The 23841-nt window shown below is 41.0% G+C and overlaps 3 protein-coding genes across 7 annotated transcripts; all 3 read right to left on the bottom strand.

Moving 5' to 3' along the window:
* Positions 1-795: 795 nt before the first annotated feature.
* Positions 796-6391, bottom strand: sephs3 (selenophosphate synthetase 3). The gene is made up of 8 exons (XM_067525701.1): positions 6004-6391; positions 5284-5387; positions 4537-4644; positions 4183-4337; positions 3201-3291; positions 3019-3118; positions 2586-2798; positions 796-1893 (listed from the first exon to the last, which is right to left on the bottom strand). Exons 1-8 carry the CDS (start codon positions 6278-6280, stop codon positions 1643-1645), a joined length of 1299 nt encoding a protein of 432 aa, XP_067381802.1. The 5' UTR covers positions 6281-6391; the 3' UTR covers positions 796-1642.
* A 733-nt stretch (positions 6392-7124) lies between these two features.
* Positions 7125-11620, bottom strand: LOC137139016 (NF-kappa-B essential modulator-like). Of its 2 annotated transcripts, XM_067525662.1 has the most exons (6): positions 10942-11620; positions 9558-9728; positions 9013-9147; positions 8421-8557; positions 8101-8174; positions 7125-7420 (listed from the first exon to the last, which is right to left on the bottom strand). In XM_067525662.1, exons 1-6 carry the CDS (start codon positions 11158-11160, stop codon positions 7230-7232), a joined length of 927 nt encoding a protein of 308 aa, XP_067381763.1. In that variant the 5' UTR covers positions 11161-11620; the 3' UTR covers positions 7125-7229. The 2 variants fall into 2 exon arrangements, with proteins under 2 accessions (XP_067381763.1, XP_067381764.1); XM_067525663.1 differs by lacking the exon at positions 8101-8174 and having other exon boundaries at positions 7263-7420.
* A 107-nt stretch (positions 11621-11727) lies between these two features.
* Positions 11728-23346, bottom strand: LOC137139012 (NF-kappa-B essential modulator-like). 4 transcript variants are annotated; one of them, XM_067525650.1, is made up of 16 exons: positions 23013-23346; positions 21704-21844; positions 21182-21447; positions 19811-19885; positions 19625-19726; positions 18714-18899; positions 17735-17796; positions 17439-17486; positions 16353-16455; positions 16124-16239; positions 15872-16024; positions 14744-14816; positions 14519-14653; positions 13809-13945; positions 13458-13534; positions 11728-12987 (listed from the first exon to the last, which is right to left on the bottom strand). In XM_067525650.1, the coding sequence occupies exons 2-16, from the start codon at positions 21840-21842 to the stop codon at positions 12797-12799; spliced, it is 1863 nt and encodes a 620-aa protein (XP_067381751.1). In that variant the 5' UTR covers positions 21843-21844; positions 23013-23346; the 3' UTR covers positions 11728-12796. The 4 variants fall into 4 exon arrangements, with proteins under 4 accessions (XP_067381751.1, XP_067381752.1, XP_067381753.1 ...); XM_067525651.1 differs by lacking the exon at positions 17439-17486; XM_067525652.1 differs by lacking the exon at positions 19625-19726 and having other exon boundaries at positions 23013-23344.
* Positions 23347-23841: the final 495 nt, after the last annotated feature.

Genomic DNA, 23841 nt, shown 5'->3' with positions numbered 1-23841 from the left:
TAAGAGTATCACCACTGTCATCATCTGGCACATTTCCCTTAAGACCCTGAAAGTTTTCTTCTCACCACTGAATAGCGAGTGACTGGGTCATATAAGGACACAATCGTCTGCTCGAGTAGGAATAATCAAATTTCAAGTTCAAGTGTTCGGTGCCCTGTTAAAACAGAGTGACACGTCCTTGGACTTAGCAACATTTCTATCCGGATCTGAAGATATTTTCAGGCTTGAGATCCTTGAGGCTTTTTTCTCAAATCTAATCCTTGCTACGAAATTCAGAACTTATGAAACACAAAGTTTTATGGGGTTGCCAATAGCTACAGGAGACATGTGTTATCATAGGCTGGTTAGTGCTCCTCATGACCGATCATTGATTTTCATTGTCTTGCAAACTTTAGAGGGCCATAATAATAATAATAATCACGAGTAATGGAGGAGCTATCCAGTTTGCTAAATGCTAACAATGTTGGGTTACAATTTCAATGGACTTGACAGAAATTCGTCTTTGGGCTCCTCAGTTTAGTGGTCACCACATTAGATACCCCATTGCCATCTCAGATCTTCTGTGTCACACACACTTCTTGTATGTTCTTACAGGCTTATTTTTAGAAATACTAAAAGTAAATTCTACTCTGCAATAACAGAAGAAAATTAGCTGTATAAAATTGTCTGCTGCAAAAAAAATAAAAATATATAAAAAGGTTTGTGAGAAGTTTTTTAATATCAAACTATTTCAACAGGCTTCAGAATAAAAGTGAAGTTTGTTTACACTGTACTAACATAACACCCAGATTTCAGTCTGAGTTGATGATGGTTTTATTGATTGTGAAAAGGAAATCTACAAACACAGCTTTAGACCTCCAGCATTTCAAGTCCGACCCTAATCCAAAGGCAAACATCCACTCCACCGGTCCCCGTTGGGGTTTAAAAGGCAGAGCTTCATAAAACAGGACAAGGTGGGAGGGACTCGGTGCTGGACGGCCAATCAGCTGGCACAGACCGACATTCTGACCACCCAGCTGATCCAAAGGAAGCTGCTCAAGCCTTCCTCCGGCCTGTGTGGGCAGCGCCTGGTGCCAGAGCCCAAGTTTTTCCCCATGATACATTCACCGACATAAGACTTTACAATCATTCACTTCCCAAAAAAAAAAAAAAAAATTAAAAAAAATAACAAGCTTAAGACAAACTCTGTTCCACATCCAAATCACCTCACGCAAAGGTTCAAACACACACATGAAATTCGTTATTCACTGAATTTGGCAAGAATTATTTGGAATGTTTCTTCTTAAGAATTTATTTTTGCAGAGAATTTTTAGAAAAATTCATTGAAGTTAGTTGTCTTTGTGGATTTGGAATACGCAAAAGAAGGAGAGGAGTGCAAATCTATATAAAAAGGGTTGGGGGTGGGGTAATGTAGCATACTACCCTAAATTTACATTTCATTCAAAAATGGTGAAGGATGTTTCAGCAGCTCCTTGGATATGGATAAATAATAGTTTATGCCGTCCATTCCCTCTCCCACAAGATAAACTCACTCCGATTTTGGTCTGTGTGCTCTCACCATTTTGATTGAAAAGGGAAATGAGATGAACAGCAACAGTAACACAAACACACTCACACACACACAAACACACAATGACAGTGTCTACGACAAGTTGGGGCTGGGAGCTGGGCTGCTGGAGCTGTTATCCTGATTTGCGGCCTGGCTTCCCCGTGGAGGAACCTCGATAATGCGAGGCTTGTCAATGATACGGGCGCGACGGTCGCCTTTCTCTACGATTCCAATTATCCATGCACCACCTGCCACCCCTAGACCTCCAGCACCAGAGCTCTGGCTCTTCATCTCTGAGCAGAACTTGGCTGCCTGCTCTCTGGGCAAACACACCAGCAGACCACCTGAAGAAAAAGAGAGGTTTTGGGTTTACTGGTTAAATGAGTTAAAGACACACAAACATACACACCCACACACACCTTCCACCAGCTGTTACTGTCCAGCTGTGAATCATACCAGTAAAAGCAGTAGGGAAGAGGACAGAGGATCAGTTACTGACAGTGTCTTTTTTCTATGTTAATTGTTCTTTTTAAACTTCGCCAGTGATTAAATGTCAGCGACGTCTGTATTTTATTTCGGCTATTCTGAATGAATTAAGGGTTGTGTTAGCAGTGTATTCAATTACTGCAAGTCATATTATATGTTATTGCAGGTCACAGATTAGATTCATATTAGCCTAATTCAGTTAATGAACACACACGTACACGTTTTAATTGTTTGAATGCCTGGTAACTGACTGTAGCTTCCCAGTTCTCCCATTTCAACTGACCAGTATATCTGGTTTACAATGTTTACCTCCATTAATTTCGCAATCTAACATTTACTAGTTGGTGTCATTAGTCAACAGACATAAGTACTGGTACAAACAAACACCATCATTACCTTTGTCAACACTTCTAATCTCCACTGGACACAGAATATTTAGATTACGGATCAATTTAAGTCCTAATAATATGACACTGAATTCTGCTACTCATATTAAACATCAATGCCCCCACTGCCCATTTTCATTGTGTGTGAGGCTCAGTGTTCGTACCTGATGTCTCTGCTGACGTGCCCTGAAGCAGGTTAAACAGGTTTCCACAGGCTTTACTGATGGCGGCCATCTTGGCTATAATTGGTAGGTTGTGGATGACAAAGGCCACCTCGTTCCGTTGCTGTGCTGCCAGGTTGTTGGCGTGCCCCAACAACCCGAAACCTGTTACATCTGTCGCAGCATGGGCCTGGAACTTGTGCATTAGACCTGCCGCTGTGCACGAAAACACAAGCAGTAGTCAGGAAGTTAGGATTTTATAACATTTAGAATAAACAAACCATCTGAAAAGCAGACCTCCGTTATTGTGATTTATTTCTTACTCAAAAGTAAACTTAAGAACTTGAGGCCGAATGAATTCAGATAGTGGTGTAAATGAAATAGGTAATACATTCTCAGTGCAGTGATGCCTGCAGATAAATCAGGGTAAAATTACCTGTGCGGTTTAGTGTTGCCATGGAGAACATGGCTTCCTGATAGGCCTCTTTAACTTCCTCTTTGGTGACAACTAGCTTGATCCTGTTCCACTTTTCAGGCTAGTGAGACAAAGGTATAAATCAGGTGAATGAACATGTCAGTATATGTTGACAACACTCCCAGGAAAGTCAAGTGGCTGACCTGATCAATCCATAGACAAGCATTCACAGCCACCCGCGTCCCCAGAGGTTTAGTCAGAACCAAAACATCGCCTGGTACAGCCCCATCTGGCCTAGAACAAAAACAACACTGTTAAGAGTTTGTTTCATTACAGAAAACAGATACAGATACAGAAAATGACACATGCAAAGCTAGTACTGAATTCTTTTTTTCTTTAGGGGGATTTTTTGGTTGCTTTATGCATTTAGTTTCTTAGACTTTTGTGTATTTATAGAAAATAAATATATCTGGGACAATGTGATTTAACATGTGGTGCATGTTTTGTTTTTATGTTTTCAAAAACTCATACACTCACAAAAGGTAAAATAAAGTAAATCAAAATTAAACTGTAATATAGATCAGCGCTCTCTAATAGGCAGACCGCGATCCAAGTTTGGACCCAGAGCTGGAACCGACACATCTTTGAGTTTTTATTCGGTTTTGGCGGAGATTACGTTTTGACCGCCGACTCTTTTCTGACATAGTTTCTACACAGCTACTCAGCATCAGGGACGTCCTACCTGTCTCTGATTGGCCAATAATCGGTGCCATCAGTTTAGGCATGAACTCTGACATTGCTCATGAGTCTAAGTGACCCTTTGAAATAGTGCATTGAATAGAACTAAACAATTCAGCTAAAGAACAACACTTTTTAGTTTTTAACATTGTTATCACCTTCAGAACATCCCACACAGAGACTAAAACTCACAATAAAATGTGTCTCAACTCTAAAGTCAGAACAGAACCATTTGAAATACATCAGTGAGCCACCTTGCTGCACTGGGTGAAAGGTTTATTAAATCACGAAAAGAGCTTGAGAAGCTAAAAACGTAGCTGCTGCTCTCAAACTCTCCATCTCAACTCATTTCTGTTCTGTAGATACTGCAGGTTTCACGTGTTTCAGAACAAAGAACCTGACCCCTGGTGACATGTAGTAACACATTAACATAGTTAACTGACTCACATGATGAACTCATTAGGCTGGCAGACAACAGATGCTACTCCTCCTATGATAATCCAGGGGTTGATCACCGTTTGGCCACCTGTCACAGAAGTCCCCCCCTCCTCAGCTGCATCCCTAAACCCTCGAATCATCAGTGGTGTCACCCGCTCACGGTCCTGTGTCACACATACACACAAACACATGACTGAATCCTTCACCTTTAAAACCCACAAGTCAGAGTTCTGTTACAATTATGCACTGCAGCCATTTAAATATGCATTAATTCCAATAGCAGAGGATAAAACAAAAGTGTTGCCAATGTATAAACGCAAAGTCAACCCCTTGGAATCCCCACGTGAACAGGCATAATCTTACCTTGTCATTCATCTTCTGGCTAACACTCAGCAGCATCAGCATGTTGTCACACTCTGTGATACCCATGGCGTAGAGATCACTGAGGACATTAGCACACGCTATCCTGCCCTGAGAGACAGACAGACAGACAGACAGAAAGAGAGAGAGCACAAGTGGTCAAAACAGGCAAGTAATTTGGCACTGTTGTCCTACCTCTGAGGATTTTCTTTTCTAAGACTTGTGTAAAAAAACATTTAAGTTTCACCTCTCAATAACAATTAGCTTCAAAGTGTCCAGTGCTGCATTTGAATTATTTTCACAACTTTTTGTTTTAAGACAGATGATTACGGATCACCACTGTAGTGCACACATATAAAAGTAACATTTAGTAACAGATATTAATGCTACCGGGTTAATCGGTGACAACACATGGCAGATGTAGGAGTTAGCAAGCACAACATTAGAGTCACACAATTCCATTTCCATCAAACTTAAATCTGCAAAGTTTCCCGAGTTAACTCCCAGCATGAAATCTTTTGGGGTCCACACCAGTGAGTTTTTAGGATTGAATTTCATCAGTTCCTCTAATGTACTATGATGCAGCTTAATAGTTTTCTGAACCCATCCCCACTGAGGGTGGCACACGTCCCTGGCTGTAACCATGTGTAGATGGCTTTTCACTTGAGACAAGCTTACTACCACAGCAATGGACTTACTTTTCTGACAAACCTCGACAGAGGCGCTGGAATACGCCTCCCAGAAACTCACCATCATGTAAGGATCCTCCACCAGAGGGTAGAAGAAGTCTGTGGTCTGGACCAGTGAGAGTCCTCCATGTCTCAGAGGGATCACACAGCTGTCCATTCCTACACCTGGAAACACACCACAGTGAGGATGTGCAACATTTGGAAATGCAAAACAACAACTTGTAATTAATTAACTCAACCTCTTTACGGGGCGAAGAGGGGTTTAGCAGGTGTGTGTGTACCTGTGGTGACGTTTAATAAAAGTGGTATTGTGTTGTGTTACATGAACGTTGCAGTGCTGAGGGTGTAACTAGCTCACGAACTTTATTCTGAAATAATGTTGACTGATGCGCCTCTCAGACGCAGCAAACGAAGTTTACATCTTCGACTCAACATTGCAAAACCCTTTTAGCTACTAAAACAAAAGTTCGACCAGAAGCTTGAACCTTGGACCTTGGACTCAAAGTATCCAAACATTTCCGCTGACTCATACCTGCATCTGGTGATTGAACAAGTACCGGAACCTGCCCTCTTCCCGAGCAAGATAACGTTAGTATGGATTTGTGTGTAGCCTCAACTTACAGTTGAATGCTCATAAAAATAAGTTGCTTTTATTCACACTTAGCTGTCTGTCATGAGCTCATCAACTACGAGTTAACACAAGCTAGCATGGTTAGCAACTTCAGGCTCGCTAACTAACTAACTAAAAGCTAGCTGGGCTAAGTTTGAATTTGTTCCTCACCGAGTCGGGGACCGGACAACTGTTGGCCGAGCTCCGCTGCTTGGTCTTCGGCCTTCTCTGTCCCGTCGGCCCGGTCCGGCTCCAGTCCCGCCAGGAGTTTGAGCAGAACCTCCTGCGGGACCTTGCAGCCTCATCCCTTCAGCTCCGAGAAGGCTGTGAGACGGAACCCGCGCTCCAGGCCGTGCTCCTCGGGTTTGAAAGGCTTGTATCCGGGCGGAAAACAGCCCTCGGTTCCCGCAGCCTCTACCGACGGAGGCGGGGAGGTTGAGACTGACATGCTTGCCTGAAGACCACCTCAAACACGCGACGCCAGACTGGTTCGCCGCTGATTAACCACACAGGGCTGCGTGCAGCGTGTAGCCGCTCCAAACGGAAAACGCGAAAACGAACGTGACTTCCGGTTTGGTCTTTCACCATCAAAATAAAACTCGCAAAGATCCAAAGGTTTTAAACCAATCAGTAAACGCCCTTCTATGCTTTATTTACAAACGTTAAGCAAGTAGTTACATTTACTTGGGTGTTGTAATACGTACAATTTGGAGGAACTTGTACTTTACTGGAGTATTTACATATTGTTGCTTTTACTTTTATTGCACTACAGTTCGGCGTGAATCGTTCTACTTTTGTTTCTTCACTGCACGTATCTGACAGCTGTTTACCAGCTGTTCATTAACCACTAATCATGACATAAAGGGTTAAAACCAGCTCCATCCTTATCAGTTTCATCTTTTCATATTTGCATTTGTGAATTAAGTAATTCAAGACTAGTAAAAGTAAAAGTTAGTTTTCTATTTTCCAGTTTTCCAATTTACTGTGAAATGAGGGATATCGTATTAATATTTTAAATTAAATCTCTTTAACCTTATTCACCAAAAAATAGATTTCTATGCTAAAGACAAAAAAAAAAAAAAAAAAAGAGAGAGAGACTTGCTAATTCCTGCACCAGAAATTGTAACTGTTCATAACTACAAGATAACTTCTGGTATCAGTAGTAAATGGTAAATGGATGGTTATATATTTACAATGTTGCTTCCCCCACCCGAGTGATGAATAATGCACTGATAGACAAAGTGGTTTCTTCCCACTCACATTACACTTAGGTCACACAAGAATAAACACACAAGGATTATTTATGAGAGCCTGATTTATTTCTTACATCATCACTTTGAAACAATATGCACCGAGATGTGTGTGTTGGCTTCATTGTGTGCGGAATTGGGTTCATGTTACTGTATACAGTCCATAAGATGTATCTGCAGTGTGTCCATATCTGTTGCTTCATATTGGCATTTAGGGCAACAAAAATCTGGCAGCCTCTCAGCTGTGGCTGCACCCTTTTCCCTGACTGGTAACAAACCCTGGTTTGAGTATGAGGATGCAGGGGGTCCCATGTTAAAAGCTTCACTGGAAAACACACCTGAGGGGACAGAAATAAAACCGGGTAAAACAACTTCTTTAAGTGGCAACCAAACAGCATTGCACATGATGGACAATTCTCAGTGGCAAAAAAGTAACTAATGTGCATTTTTCTATACTGAACTTACGAAAAAAATGGGAATTTACTTGAGTTTTTTCTACTCAAGTACTCTACTAAATAAACCATAAAACATAAGGATAGACAGAGTACTTAAAGCGAACCTAAGTGGTAAAATTTGGGTCACTTGGAGTTAGGAGAACGTCCAGTTAGATTAACAAATCATAAGCAGATGCAGCTAGAAGATGCTGTCAGTCTGCTTTGCAAGAATAATTCAACTCAATTGAAGAACTGTGACTGACAGTCAAGGTTTTCGTTAACATTTTAATAACATGTTGTTTAAAATAGCTGTTCTAGACGATTTTTAGTGTTCACATATTGAGGCATCCTCTGATGACACCTGTCCACAGTGTACCCTGCCTCTTGCCCTATGACAGCTGGGAAAGGCTTTGGCCCCCACGCGACCATAAACAGGATAAGCAGTTACAAATAATGAATGGATGGGTGGACATATTCATGCACATAAAAATTAACAGCCTCAATAACGTTTTGAAAAAAAAAAAATAAAGTAAAAATTAGAAACATCTTTTTGAATGTTATTTGTAGGTGTAAATGTAAAGTACCTTGTGGAGGGGGAGTGTGTGGGGCATATGTGGGAAAGCACAGGTGTCTTTGCATCATGTGCTCCATACATGCACTAGAGAGGTAAACAACGACATGTGTTAACAAATGTCTTGGAGAAAAAAATATTAATATTTATTAATAGAGACAAAGAACACGTGGATTCAGCTGTAATATCAGATATAAAGAGTCGTGAACTTTGAAAACGGAAGCAAAATGAAGACTAAACCATTTGCCACCTTCAGGGCACAAATTGGTATCATAACAGAAATGGGAACGTAACATGGGTATGCATTTCATTCCTTTTTACAATTTTTTTTACCATATTGTGGCTTCCTGTTTGAGCCTTTCAATCTCAGCCAGAGCTTCATTCATCTGGTCCCGCAGCTCCATATTCTTCTGGTTCAGTTCCTCTCTTGCTGCTCGCTCTGCCAAGAAGTCTGCCTTGTAGATCTCAACCTGAGGAAACACATTGAGACTGGGGGGTAAATGTAACTTAAGTCATCAGTCATTTGGATTTTGGCACAACAGGTACAACATTAGAGTGGGGCAATGCTACTTGTGTGAATATGGGATTGTTCATATTTCTTGTTTAAAAAGTCACACACTTTGTAATGTTGCTTCTGATTCACTAATTCCCACATTCACATTCGCACGCACCAATGACTTAAGAGCCACAGTAAATAAATTATCACTAAGAGACAAAAGTGAGTAATAGGAGCATGTGACCACCAGACACAAATAGCTGAAAATGTTAAAGAAATAGCCACAACGTAATTTTGTTCTGTTTCGAATGCTTTTACAGGGCTTTTACACTTCTCACAATTCCCACTTTTATATCCAACTGTTCATTAATTAAGCCATTCATGACCCAGGATGCAGATGTGCTCAACAGCTGTGTGACTGTACAGTACCTGTGCAGTGAGGACAGGAACAGTCTCCAGTGAGCCTTTCTGTCGCTCCAACTCCTGCGCCAGTTGATCATTCAGATCCTGCTTCAGGGCCAGAGCCCGCTCTGCCTCTTCTAGTCGTCTGGACAGATCTCCTCCCTGAAAGAGACAAGGAACACACACACACACATCATCACATCATCTGGAACACAGACGGATAACTGTTAAGTCACGAATCATTACAAGAATAAAACAAGTGGAAAAAAGTCCCCAATTCAAAAGGTTTTAATGAATTCGACTTAAAGTAAGAGAGTAAGAGAAAAGCTTGCTAAAAAAAAGCACATCTTTGCAGTTGGATAACCATATACATTTTTTGTTAGACTAACTGCCTCTGATTTAGTTCTTCATTAGCCTTTGCTTGACTTATAATTAAAAAAATTCTTCTTTGAGATTTAAAAGCTTTTTTTCACAGGTCACACAGGTTTCTGTTTTTTTCTGTCTATCCCGCTCAGCTGTAGCACTACATCAGTGCACTGATTCCTCTGAGGGACAATCTGAATATGTATTACCTGCGCCAGCAATTGGTCAATGCAGCATTGCATCCACAGTCTCTCTTTCTCTCCCTTGTTCCTCTCCCTCTCTAGCTCTGCATTCTTCCTCCTCAGGTCTCTCATTCCCTCTTCCATTGTTTGTTTGTGGCTCTTCAGCAACTGCAGGAACTCGTTTGCACCTTCCACATGCTGCAGAAAGAGACACGCCACAACCAGGGATGAAAGGATGCGGGGAGAAGTGAGGACAGTAGGGAAGCAAACACAGACAGGCCGTGTTCACCTTGGGCTGGACGACCAACACCAAGCAAAAAAATCCACCGCAAATTTTATATAAGCTGACAGAAATTCTAAAAATGGATCAATTGCTGTGACATTGCATTAGTAACACCAGTAACTCTTTTATTGATTACCTGGTAAATATAGTGAAAATACATAGTACATAGTGGGAAGTTAAATTCAGACAAAAAATCCAGTACATGCCAGCATCTCACCTTTGTTAGACTCAAACTTCTGCTCTAATTAGCAGATTCACACTTGAAAACAATTCACACACTAAATAACAATAAAAATCTATATATTGGCTTTACAACGGATTTAAGTCTTTTACCATCATGTGTGCAACAAAATAAAAAAAAAAAAAATCCACCTTCCCGCGCGGGAGCAAAGCACGTGGAAAGAGGAAGTGAACTGCGCCGACTCTAAGGCACATTTCCAATTAAAACAAGAGCGACACTTCCTCTTCATGCAGAACATGAAATAACAGCAAAGACTTACACGCTGGGAATTTTGTTCTGTCGCTAACATAACATTATGACCACCTGTACAATTTTATGCAATCCAATACAGCAGCTCTGCCATGAATTCTACTTTTACAATGTTATACTGTCTCCGCTTTTAGGTCGAAACTGTCAGAAAAGGTGATAATTCTACTATGTGTTTATTATTTATAACTCCCTTTCCTAAATAGTACATAATTCATATTAGGCTGGTACCAACATAGATCTCTGGTAAGTACATTAGCAACTTCAAATGATGAGTAATGGAGGTGTTTCTGTGATTTAGTTCTGTACTTTCCTAGGGAGCACACAAATGAATCACCAACCTCCACCAGTAACAGCTACAAAGTACATCGTTGAGTTTTTTCTTAGCATTTCAACCGTAGATTCTATGTATTGACCTATTTATTACATGTGGTAATTACCCATTACAAGCTATTATCTTTTCCTATACTTACCAGGTGCGGCTTAATGATTCGGTGACTGTAAAAGGATGCATTACTCTAACGTCTGTGTTAATATTGAGCTGTATTGAAAGTAAGAAGTGTGATAATTAGAAAAATAATAGAGGAAAGTATATAATACACCTGACAGTATGTGAATATGAGGAAACAGATGTATCTAACCTGCGGTGCATTCAATGCCCCTCTGCGTTCCTGCAGGTCTTCTGATTTTCTGGAGCGGTGGTGGTCGTTAGATGAGGAGTCTCGTCCGTTCCTGCGCAGCCCCTGTATGAAGACCCTCTCCCGGAGCAGCTTCTCCACTATGACCCTGGCCATCTGGAAGCGATGCCTAAATTCATTTTCCTCCTCCAGTTTCTTCAGCTCCTCACAACACCGACTCATTTCTTGGTCGCTCCACTGCGAGGCCTCTGGAGGTCAGAAGGAGGGTGATGAGCGAGTAGCACATTTATATAGTGGACCAAAGGTAGTGACAGTGTGCAAACACGGTTTGATTAGTTAGTGAAGTTGTTTGCATGAAAACACTGGGTTCATGCAGGTTCTAATGTCAATAAAGCGATATGATTAATGGGTTACTACAGCAGAGCACAGAAAGCAGTTCCCAGATCACTGTGATTAGTTTATCTCAACACTGTTTGCACGTTAAAAATCTTTTAAATCAATAGCATCAGGATATAACAAATGTGTATGTAATGTTCTTCATCAAGCTAGTTTTTTAAGTATCAAATGCACAATTTACTTATATGCAATCAAGTTTTAACCAGCACTCGATTTTCCTACTGGTTGAGTTTGAGTTGCAGCAGAGTTCATCATATTGTAGCTGTGAAGCTGTGTAGTGAAAAGTAATTTACTTCAAATTTTGCTGCTGTGACGAAATAGAAATTTGACTGTTGGACAGGGTTTCTTCCAATTACACTATGCCCAGGACCCATGAGACCAAACACACACAAAGACTATTGAATAACCAATTTATTTCATAAATCTTCAACAGTTTGAAACAATATTCTTTGCACTGAATGATATATAATTACAGACAATATTCACACAAACTGTGAAGGAACTTTAATATGATTACATTCAAAGAGATAAACAGCCAGGTGCCACAGGTAAAGAGAAGACAGAATAACGGGCACGAGAGGGCTGTGGAGTTCAAGATTCGGTCGAGCATCAGAGATAAAGCAGGGGCACAGAACAGAGAGAATGGCTACTGATTCATAAAGAGTAAACCCATCTCTAATACGTAATACATGTTTTGAGGTAATGCAGACAGACAATCAACATTTACAACCAAAACATATTTAAATACTCCTAGCTTTGTAAAGCTTACTAGTAATTCACATTATTATGTGTCATCTCCTTTGTGGGAAATAATTACCTTTCTGAATTGTCAGTTCTTTCAATATATTACTACATCAGGGCCAATGATTATTGATTACTGTAAAACATGGATTCTGCAATCAAAGTCTACACACTTATTCCCTGGTGTGTATTTACCTCCTTGTGTGCTACACTAATAGAGTAAAAGGAGATATTGTACAAATACTGATGGATATATATGTATTGCCGTGCCACCTCCAAAGTAAGGCAAGGGACGAGGAAGGAGAGGAGATTTCTAAACCACTGCTGAGAGACATAAAGGACGGAAAAAGCATGGGTCAGAGACGGAATGGAAAAGCTGAAGCAGTACCAGAGAGCGTGGGGAGGTTTTAGGAAAGCACTATACTGTTGTTGTTTTTCTTTTACTTGTTCATATTGTCATTGACTGAAACTTTGATTTCAACATATTCAGTTTGTAGTTGGAGACATTAACAGAATGTAATCGTGTGTGTGTGTGTGTGTGTGTGTGTGTGTGTGTGTCTGTGCATGTCAGAGAGATAAAGGTGCAACTACCAAACATATTTTTCCAGGCTGTGCACACAACTAGCCACAGACACACCGAATGTCAAAAAACCTAAATATACCGCTTTATATATTTGCCAGTGTGTGCGTGCGTGCTGCATGCATCTGTGTCCACATAATGTTACTGTATACAGTCCATGACATGTATCTGCAATGTGTCCATATCGGGAGCCTGGTACTGGCACTTAGGACAACATAAATCTGGCAGTTCCTCAGCTCCAGCTGCCCCTTGATCCCCAACTGGACCCAAACCCTGGTTGCGGAATGAGGGTGCAGGGGGGACCGTGTTAAAAGCTGCACCAGCGAACACATCTAAGGAAAAAGAGAAAGAAACATGTAATTAACTTGAGAAAACACAATTAATAAATACATTATACGCTTAGGATTATGATAAAAAATGATAAAAAAAAAATTAGGCTGCGGTAAACCGTGTTTTATGTACAGCACATTAGAGCCGTGCAATAAAAAAAAGAAAGTGGCAGTCGAGAGAGCAGTGGGCTCTATCCACGCACAGACCCATGCACATAATCTGGACTTTGTACAAGGGGGCTTGCAGGATAAACTGCAGATAATCACAGGAGCGAATTTCAGGATTGCAGTGCATGTGTGAAAGAGGCTTATGAATCTATGAACAAATCATTAAGCAGAGTTCAAGAGTACAGAGGGACCTACAATACAGTTATAAGGCTTAAAGACGTACACAAATGCACACATTAAAACAAAACATGGGAACATGTAAATATGTGAATTTGTGTGCGCATGAGGGTTGGTTGTGATAATACTTTGTGGAGGGGGAATGTGTTGAGCCCTCGTCGAAAAGTCTTCTAGGTGTCTCAGCTTCATTTGCTCCATACGTGCTCTACAGGGGTAAAGCAGAGAAATTTCAACTTTAAATATATATTGACAATTGTTTATTTATTATAAACACAGAGCACAAATATGAATGTATGTCTGGCTTTCATATATGAGATATTAGTCTTAAGTCACCTCAAGATGCATTATCTTATTGACAACCGATATTGAGGATGGCGAGAGAAATTCAGCAAAGCAAAGGACTATGAAACTCTGGCTCAATGGTGACAGGAGACTTGTGGACAGACTGAGCTTTGTGACAGAAACCAACTTTCACTTACCGTGATGTGGCTTCTTGTTTGAATCTATCCAGCTCAGCCAGGGCCTGATTCAGCTGATCCTGCAGCTCCTCTTTCTTCTGGTTCAACTTCTCTCTGGCTTCTCGCTCTGCTAGGAAATCTGCCTTGTAGATCTCAGCCTGAGCAAACACAAACACAGTGGGAAAGACATAGAAATGAGACAAGTGGTTGTAACTAACACAGTATTCTTGACTAATACAGTATTTGTGCACAAGGGGGCCTGGTGGATCAGTGGTAGAGCATTGGGTTGGGATGCAGAAGGCAGCGGGCTTGAATCGTACCGCACCAGGTGTGGCCCCACCCAGCCACCAAGGGCAACCTTGGTGCCGATCCCGAGCCCGGACAAAAAAATGGGATGTTGCGGCAGGAAGGGCATCCGGCGTAAAGACACATGCAAAATCAATGACCCACATTGATTTGCAATGTGTCCATATCTGGAGCCTTGTTTGTCCCCTGAAGGGACAAGCTGAAAGCCATTGATCTTTGATAGTATTATATCAAACTGACAGGCTAAACCAGATTCCCAGTTTAGAATAACAGAAAGTTATAACAGAATGTTTTAAATCATAAACTAATCAGTAACTAATGACTTATTAAACTGTGCCAGTCTGTTGTCAAGAATCCTTATCTACTTTATAGTCCTTGTTTAACCCAACTCATTTGCAGATCTGCTCAACAGGTGTAGGATGTACCTGTGCAGTGAGGACAGGAACAGTCTCCAGTGAGCCTTTCTGTTGCTCCACCTCCTCCTTCAGTTTATCAATCAGATCCTGCTTCAGGGCCAGTGCTCGCTCTGCCTCTTCTAGTCGTCTGGACAGATCTCCTCCCTGAGACGCACAACACATACCGTGAACGTCAAGATATGAATCCATAACCTACACAGCAACACTAACGAGAATTATTAAATGCATCTTTACCTCATTCTTCATTTTAGAATCGTAGTCTCTGAAAAGACATGTGTAGGCATGCTGCAGCTGTGTCAGTTTTTTCCTGAGGAACATATGGGAAACAGAATTTTACTCCTCTGTACAGTGTAACCAGGGGGGCTATGGCTCAGTTGGTAGAGCAGTTTTTTTTCACAAACCACAGGGTCAGTCCTGGTATCTCCAGGGCACATGTCAAAACGTCCTCGGGCAAAACACTGAACCCTTATTTGGCTGCTGCAAGTCTCCTTGTATAAAAGCATTAGCTACGGAGTCGTTTTCTCTCCTAGTCAGCCATCTTTCTGTCTTTCTTTCCATCTGAATTTATTATAGCAACGATATGGTGCCTAACTTCTCATCAACAAATGAATGTTGCCTTATGCAGTGAGTTGGGCAGATAGTCCCTATTACTTTGTGCAAATGTGGCATATTGCAGCAATTTTAAATGATTTTAAAAATAAATTGTTAGCGGGCGTGTATGAAAGCAAAGATTCAACTCTCAGTAAACTCAAGAAGCAGTCAAACTCAAGGCTGTAGTTCAGGTGTATATGCAGCTAGGAAATCAATCTGAAGTCTCATCTGCTGAGAATCTCTCAAATATGTACTTTTATTCTCCTGTGTTGTGGTAAATGTTTTTGACAGATTTTAAGTCTAAATTGGGCAACGCTGCAGTTATTTATAGATTTCTTTAGTGTGTCATGTGAAAACTTTTCAATACTGCTACTTCTCTACAAACACCATTAGCAGATTAAAATGTAGCCATAAGCCTCCTGTCTTAAAAAATGTGAAAAGTTTTCTTTCTCCCCATTTTATTATAATTGGTAAGAAAGTTGCTGTTAAGATCAGATCGGATGAAAAAAATGGTTTGAAATTCATTGCCTCTTGTGGTACATATTTTTCTGGAGTGATCCTATTCGAAAATACTTGAAAGAAAGGGAACTTGCCAAATACCGAATTTAACAATGTATTTTTTGTTGTCTGAAGGTTCAGCAGATGATTGTGCATCTGTAAGACAACAGACAAAATCTGTCGACCAAAACCTAAATCCCATACTCGTACAGAAAGCTAATAACTAGGAAGGGATCAGTGCCATGTCTGTGTGCATGCATTCACTAAACCCACTTCTCCTCTGTGACGACATGTCTCTCTGTCTTTAGGGCTTGTTCCAGGCTCTGGGTCTGCAGCAGCAGCTTGTCCATGGCCACATGATGCTGCTTCTTCTGCTGCTCCATCTCCCGCTCTGCCACTTGCAGGGACTTAATCTTGCTGCACAGCCTACACACAAATGAAGGCATCAGCAAACATAGACATCTACAGGTGAACCCACAGAAGACACTGTGCACGGTATAAATTTTTGCTGATGTGACAACATACTTTTCTTCCAACATTTTGCGTTCCATCTCGCTTTTCTCCAGGCAGCTCTGCCTCTCATTCAGTTCTCCAAGCAAGGAAGTTGCTTGAGCTTTCAGAGACTCACAGTCCTTTTGCAGCTGCAAAAACACATACAATATCAGACTAGCTGTTGATGAGTAATTTGCTTCCAGCGGCGCTGTAAATGTGTAACGCTAGCAGTAGTAAGCTTCTGGATTTTCACAGGTGATACCTGAGCACAGTCTTTCTCCTTTTGTTTGAGCAGAGCTTCAGTTCTGTCCCGCTGGGCTGAAGTTTTCTGCAGGTAATCAAGCTTCTCCTCCAGATCCCGATACCTGCCCAGAAATCACAGATTCATAACTTCCAGCAAAACAGATCTACAATCCAATATGCTTATATGTAACATGCTGTAGAATATACAGAGCAGGTGTGGATGAATAACTTAAAACTTACAAAAGTAATGAAGGACAAATAATGTCAAGATAAAAAAAAAAAACAAATTGAAATCTGACATTGCTTAAGATTTTTTCAAGAGAATATGTAAAATCATGAGTGATTTGTTAGAAAATAAAATCAATAGTGCTTTTGCAATATTACTGATATTACAATACCACTAATTATTGATTTTCTAATTACAGTAGTTATAAAAGTGATATTTCCACTGTTGTGCAAGTAGCATCACAAATCTTTAATCTTGTAATTTTATTTAGCCTATTTTAATTAGAGAAATGTAGTCACTTGGATGGTTGGTTTGGCCTTTGTTATAGTATTAATTTTTCTTTTTATGATTTTGTTTGTGGGCCTTTTTTAAAATAAATAAGTAAATACATACATACATACATACATACATATTTCCAAATCATTATGCCCCTCCCCCCTAAAAAGCTTTATTGCATTACAGTGGTATAACATCACTATTACTGATGCGGGACTGATATTTTATGCATGGCTCAACTGTATACAGTTTATAACTATATGGTGAAGGCTTTGCAAACCAGAATATACAAACAAATATATTTTAAACCTTTCATGAAAGGACAGCAACTGCAGGGTTTCAGAAATAAAAGAACATTTATAAACCCCTACCTATTCATATAAGTATAATAAATAGTAAAAATATGTCCTACATGGCAGTTGTCTGAAAAATAACCTACATGTTTCTTCTATATTTGTTCAATAATTGAAGACGAAATGCAAAAACCACACACAGGAAACCAAATCAGTTGAAAAGTAGTATGGTGGTTCCACTGGAGAGAAGCATGAAAGGCAGACATGCACTTAGTGAGAATGAAAAAGCCACACAGAGCTGTGGGCTCACCTGCCCTGTGTGGCCTGAAGCTGCTCTGTGAGTTTAGCCAGACTAGAGCTGGAAAAGGGAACAGAAAAAGAGGAAGAGTAGGAGGAAGAAGAAGGAGATATCTGAACAGTGAGGATTTTACTAAGCAGAGAAAAAAAGCATTTTCCACTCAGAAGAAATGCTGCAGACAAACTGTATAGCTCAGATTAAAAAACAGTTTGCAGTCCAAAAGGTGCTAATGACAATTAGCTGAACACAATACGTTAGTTTGGGGCTGTTAGTTTCCAACAATTCACACAGTGTTTTGTATATCTTACCAGTCAGAGGAGTGTTGTGCTTCGCTGCGCTGCTGAACAGCCTCCTCTGCAACACTGTTTGCCTGTGAACACAGTCATAAACGTTTTTTCAATCAGATTTAAAGCAAATTCTTGTGTCCACATCTGTATTTCTTGATTGTGATTTAAAATGAAATACAGTGTAAAACACCCACATTGGAAAAGTTTGTGTACACTGATTTCAAAATCATTACGTAGATACGTCTAAATACGACTGATATTTCCCTAAGCTTTAATTCAAGCATGAAAGCAATATGAAAATTGCCCTTGTACGTGTGATTTAATATCCAAGGATGTCATACAATACAGAATGTGTGCTGCCCATAGCACATCATTGCCTTTTATTTGTACTTTATCAGTCAATTTTTATGTCTTATAATTTAGATTCAATAATGGTAACCAATTAGAAATTTGAAACCAAAATCAATAAGATTAAAAACACTTATAAGGGTAAATCTTAGAGAACAAATTTAAGTATTTAGCATAGCAAAATGTATTCATTATTATTATTTTTTGTCCTTTCGGCTTATCCCGTGAGTTCAGGGTGGCCACAGCGGATCATTGTCCGCATGATGATTTGGCACAGTTTTTACACTGAATGACCTTCCTGACGCAACCCTCCCCAGTTTCTACCGGGCTTAGACCATCCCTCAGCTGGGGATGGGAATGGGCTGTTGGGGTTTCAGTGTCTTGCCCAGAGACCGGGGATGGAGCCACTGACCCTGTGGTCCGTGGACGACTGCCTTACAGACTGAGCTACAGTTGGTGCTGTCGTTTAATTCATCATTAGCTTTAAATTGACCTACAATTTGAAAATCCGTCTTGTACTGAGCTTTTACTCAAGTTATCAAGCAGGTTTATCTGTTGTTATGTGCTTATGTCTATCCTGCTCATCTGTAGCACCAGATTAATGCACGGGTTCCTCTGGGAGAACGTGAACATGCTTGGAACATGGTTTTACCTGAGCCTGGGCAAGTTTGGCTTGTAGCTGCTCAATGCACTGACACATCTGCTCTTTCTCTTTCTCTCCCTCCTCCTTTTCCCTCTCCAGCTCTTCGTTCTTCCTTCTCAGATCTCTCATCCCTTCCTCCAATTTTTCCTTGTGGCACTTCAGCAATTGCAGGAACTCGTTTGCACCTTCTAGGGGCTGCAGAGAAAGAGAAAGAACTGAGGATGAGTGGGGGCAGGGCCTAGTGATGAGAGGAGGGAAGTAAGCACAGACAGTGTTTACCCTGGGCTGGGGCACAACACCAAGCAAAAAAATCGAAGTAGACAGAGAGATTCTAAAAAGACATAAAGTGGTGGGTTATAACAGTGAGTATTAATACTATGCTCCATCAAAGTAAGAAGCCGTTTAAATGAAATCCATTCAATCCAGTGTTCCTACTCAGACGTTTCCCATAACGGCTGATGTTAGATTATGTTTAAAGGCTACAGGGCGTTTAAAGCCAGGTTTTGTGGTTAAAGTGTCCAATTCACATGCTATCTAGTAGTATTCTACTGAGCAGGAAGTCTGGATTTCTGAAGGTGTAGTCAGACCATCTGCTTCCCATTCATGCCTGTGCAAAAAGGGGTGAAAAAAATTCGGTGAATGACACTGACAAGGGGTTAAACAAAAAGAAACGTGTGAAAAGAGCGTTTACATAACAAGTCTGTGAACTCCTGTTGTGAGCCATGCCATCTGCTGCACTGCATATTTACAACCTCACACATATCATTTCCTTCCCCTTCCTCGCTCTCCTAACGCCACATGAGCACATTTCACCCGGTGAATTTTGGTCTGACTGCACCTTAAAACCAGAGGTGGGAGGGACCCAGAGTAACTCTTAGGAATCTGATCGGGTGTAATAAGGATGCAGGGATCAGGCTCACCTGGCCATTATCCCTGCCAATTATCTCTCCCACTACCTCTGAATATGAGATCGGGGGAGAGGGAAGGGTGCTACTCAAGGAGCTATGCACACTTGCATCCCCCTAGACACACAGACATACCCGTTAGATGCAAAACAGGCAAATACAGAGAACACTCAAAGCAAACACCCAGGATCAGCATCTCACCAGGCTGCGGGGCGGCATGGTCTGTGTGTGTTGATCCATCTCTTCAACTTGCTTCCTATCCCGCTGATCTAAAGTCTGAAAGAAATGATGTGAACAGGATACAATTATTCTTCTGCAGACACAAGTCTACTTTTATTTGGAGCCGTTTTCCCTGCAACCTTTCATGTGTACATAGATACTGTTGTCATGGGTGCTATGGCTTGGAAATTATTTCTGGTTAAAGACAACAACATTATTGTGAGTTCAGCTATACCAAATACACAGAACGGATTATGGCGGTGAGCAGGAGGGGACAGAACATTCAACAACGCTCAGTTGGCTGGGACTTAACAGGGTGAGCAGGGTATCTGATGCACAGTTTTGCTGTTTGGTGACTAAAAAGAGGATGATGATGATGAAGAAGAGATGTAGTAACAGCATAATCTTCTTAGTTTTATTTACTCCTGCTTTTGTCCATTTCTCTACTTGCATTAACTAATTGCATTTTACAAAGAAGTCAGTATCACATTTAATACATAATTCAATATTCATTTTGATGGAAATGGAAATGAAAGTGTTTTAGACTTCAGAGACACAAGTTACTACAGTAAAAAAGGGTTAGCAGAGTAATGCCACACCCTCCAAAACATTCATTTCTCTCCACTGACTATCTCTATTTGTATATTTTCAAATAAGCTACACATGCAGATCATATACTGCATTCACTACTGAAAAAGTTAGGGATAATCAACCTTCTGGTGAAATTTCAGAATGCACCTACAATGTACTATAACCTTAACAGGTGAACTTAATTTGACCTTTAATAACCAACTGTTCAGTGTTTCCGTACTTATTGCATAACATGCTATTGTCTAAAAAGGGGATTAACAGCAAAAATCACAACATGATTCATGGATCACGAATCGACCACGAAATGTTCTGGTTTAATAACAGTTTGTATTTAAACAGTCCTCTTCACATTTGCACGTCATGAGACCAAGGCGACACCAAACAATTGATAAGCTTGACGAGAGACGTTGACATTTGTTGTTGTTGTATACCCACCACTTTTGTTTCAATAAATTGTTTGAGATGAGAAAATTACCATTGCATGCTTCTACTCAAATGCCCAACTTTCATGATATAATATAACTGTAGCATGAACCTTTTAGATTTTCGATAATCTCCCTAACTTTTTGAGACTAGTATGTGTCAAAATAAAAGTAACTACCAAAGAAGCAATAGGAGTAAACTACTGTAAACACACAGGAAAATATACTGCAAAAAAAGTGAAAGTATTTTAAAACATCCCAGGGCTCTTTAAGGATGCAAAGGTTAAAAGATGGAAATCTCTAATCATGTGCGACTATGAGGTAATCTCAGCTAGCTAACCTGTGGTCCGTCCAGCGGACCGTTCCTTGCTGGGAGTCCCTGCGGCTCTTCAGTCTGGCTGGAGCTGCAACAGTGGCTAGAGGGGGAAGCTGGTCCATTCACCAGGCTCTGTAAGGAGTTGTTCTCCTGGGCCAGCCTCTCCACCAGGGTCCTGGCCTCATGAAAACGACAGCTGAGAAATTCTCTTTCGTCTCTAGTTTTTCGTTGCCATACCTCCATCTCTTCACAGCGCTGACGCAAGGCAAAGTTGCTGCGCCGCAAGGCCTCTAGAAGATAGAAGGCCGAAAGAGAGGTAGGTAGGTAGGTGGACACAAGTTTGTTGCGATCACATTACTTTTTCATTAACCTTTTCCTAAGGCGTTGTGATCAGTTCCATCAATATGACCATACTCTGCACCATTTATAAAAGGCTATTTGATCCTATTGATAACTGCTAGCTCTAGCATCAATATCAGAGATGTACTATGCTTAAATTGGAGTGAATATAGTTTTATTTCTTTAAATTATTGGAATATGTCCTACCTCTAAGTTGCTGGTTGTCACACAGCAACCTGGTCACCACTTCATTTGAAGCCAGTTCTGGTGGGACCCTGAGGGCCCCTCCACTCTCCTCTCCTGACATATCCCACTGCATCGTGCCATCAGGCTGGGGCTGCACCATCCCTATAGAAACACGTACACGTTATACTGCACACACTGTGGACAAAGAGACCACATTAAGAATATGTAACATCTTTAAAGATTTAATGACACAAGGAGTTACACATAAACTCCTAATGATAAAGAAGAGAAATGTTTGGTTCTGCTGTATTTATGTCGGACGTCGAAGTCAAGCCCATGTAAACTCTTTTGTACAAAAGGTCAGATCTCCGTGAGTTTTAAGCACGTGTTTAAATAAACAGCCGCACCTACATTATTACTCAGGAAGGGAGACAAGGCCAACTACCTTGGGTGGGGTTTTAGGGACAAGCATTTGGAACCACAGTCTAGTAAGGAGTGTGGCGTTGGTCTAAATAAACCCAGCTATCACCTGATTTATTTCCCTGTGGCATTGTGGCATCAATGCTGGGGGGCTGTGGACGGTTGCTACATGATTATGTGTTCAAGTATGCAACTCCCCCAAACTAAAACCAATAGGTTGAAAGTATTGTTAAGTCGCCCTGTACATTTCACTGCAGGCTTAGAAATCCTGCAGAATCGCCAATATTCTTCATTTGACTTAACTTCTTGTCTCCAAATCGCCACACTTGCACATCATTCCCAGTTTGAGCTACATGAAAATATCCCAGATTTTCGCTGTCAGCCTTTTAAGCCCCCATTTGACACTTTTTAAATGCCAACAACAATCCTGCATGTCACATATTGACACATGGCGTCCTGCACCTCAGCCTGTCGTTAGTTAGCCTGAGATGGTGGGCTTTCACTTTCAGTTTCATCCCGCTGCCAAATTCTAAAATCCAGGGCTATTTTCTGATCGCTCAAGTGACCGGGAAGGCTGATTACAGCTTCCCGCTGATGGAACGGAGAGGTGTCACACGCAAGTTGCTCTTACTCCCACACTTACCGGTAACAGGTTACGAGAATAACATTACATCATCCCGAGCACCATGAGGCTCGACTCCGACACAAGGCGCGTTAGTTAGGAGTTTTCGTAAGTAAACGGCCCCTTCAGGGAGTATTGACAGCTGAACCAACCAAAACCACCTTTTACCCCCGTCACGTATAATACAATGTAATAACGAGTTTTCTTCACATTTGACCTCAAGGGACAAATGAATGTGACCGATTTGAGACGTTTGAACATTAGTTACAGGTATAAAAGTCCTCTCACCCTTTCTTCTTCTTCGAGTGTCGGAATCACAAACGGCCACTTCAATTACAACGCTATTAATCCAAGGTAGCCAGCAGGCTAACGCTAACTAGCTAGCAATTTAGCTCACGAGCTAACGCTACCTTCGATAACTTAGCGAAGCAGTCGCCGGGAAAACTGGCACTCGTTGACAGACACGAACACCGTCCAACTTCACCTGGCTGCATAAAATTTTGCTAATGTTATAACGCGGTACATATACAATCTTTGTTTAAGATAAACCTTAGGTTATCAGAAAACGCAGAGGCGACTGTTGTCAGCCCAGGAAGCTAGAGGCACCTTTTGTTCCCCGAGCGTTGCCTCTCAGGCAGGACTTACTTGAAGGCTGGAAATTTGGTCTCTTCAGTAAAACCACAAGAGTCGTTAAATTACATTTAAGGGGCATATTGGGCAACCTGACCTTTAGTTATTTCATATATAAATTTCTAAATGGCCTCAATTACTTATTTAATGAATATTATGTTTGGTGCTCATCCTTTCCATATACTGTAGGATGTATAATGTTGTTTGTCATTGTCATTTGACAGACTCCTGTATCCAAAATAACGCACAAGGGAGGAACACACGTGTAACAAGCAACTTTGGGTTCAGTGTTTAGTGCCCAAGAACAGTTGTTGACTTGGCGAACTGGGGACCAAACCGCCAGGCCCTGTACCTGCTGGACACAGCTGTGTAATTACCCACACCAAGCCTCTCTTTACTGTCAGCCTGTTATTTTAAGAATTACATTTTATTGAGGCTTAAGAGAATCCAATTCTCCTACTGAACTCATCCCACCTCAAGGGCTAAA

Source organism: Channa argus, chromosome 13, assembly GCF_033026475.1.
Source record: "Channa argus isolate prfri chromosome 13, Channa argus male v1.0, whole genome shotgun sequence".
In the NCBI taxonomy this organism is placed as follows: Eukaryota; Metazoa; Chordata; class Actinopteri; order Anabantiformes; family Channidae; genus Channa; species Channa argus.
The sequence above is the reverse complement of the archived record's forward strand: the minus strand, read 5'-3'. Positions and strand labels throughout refer to the sequence as shown.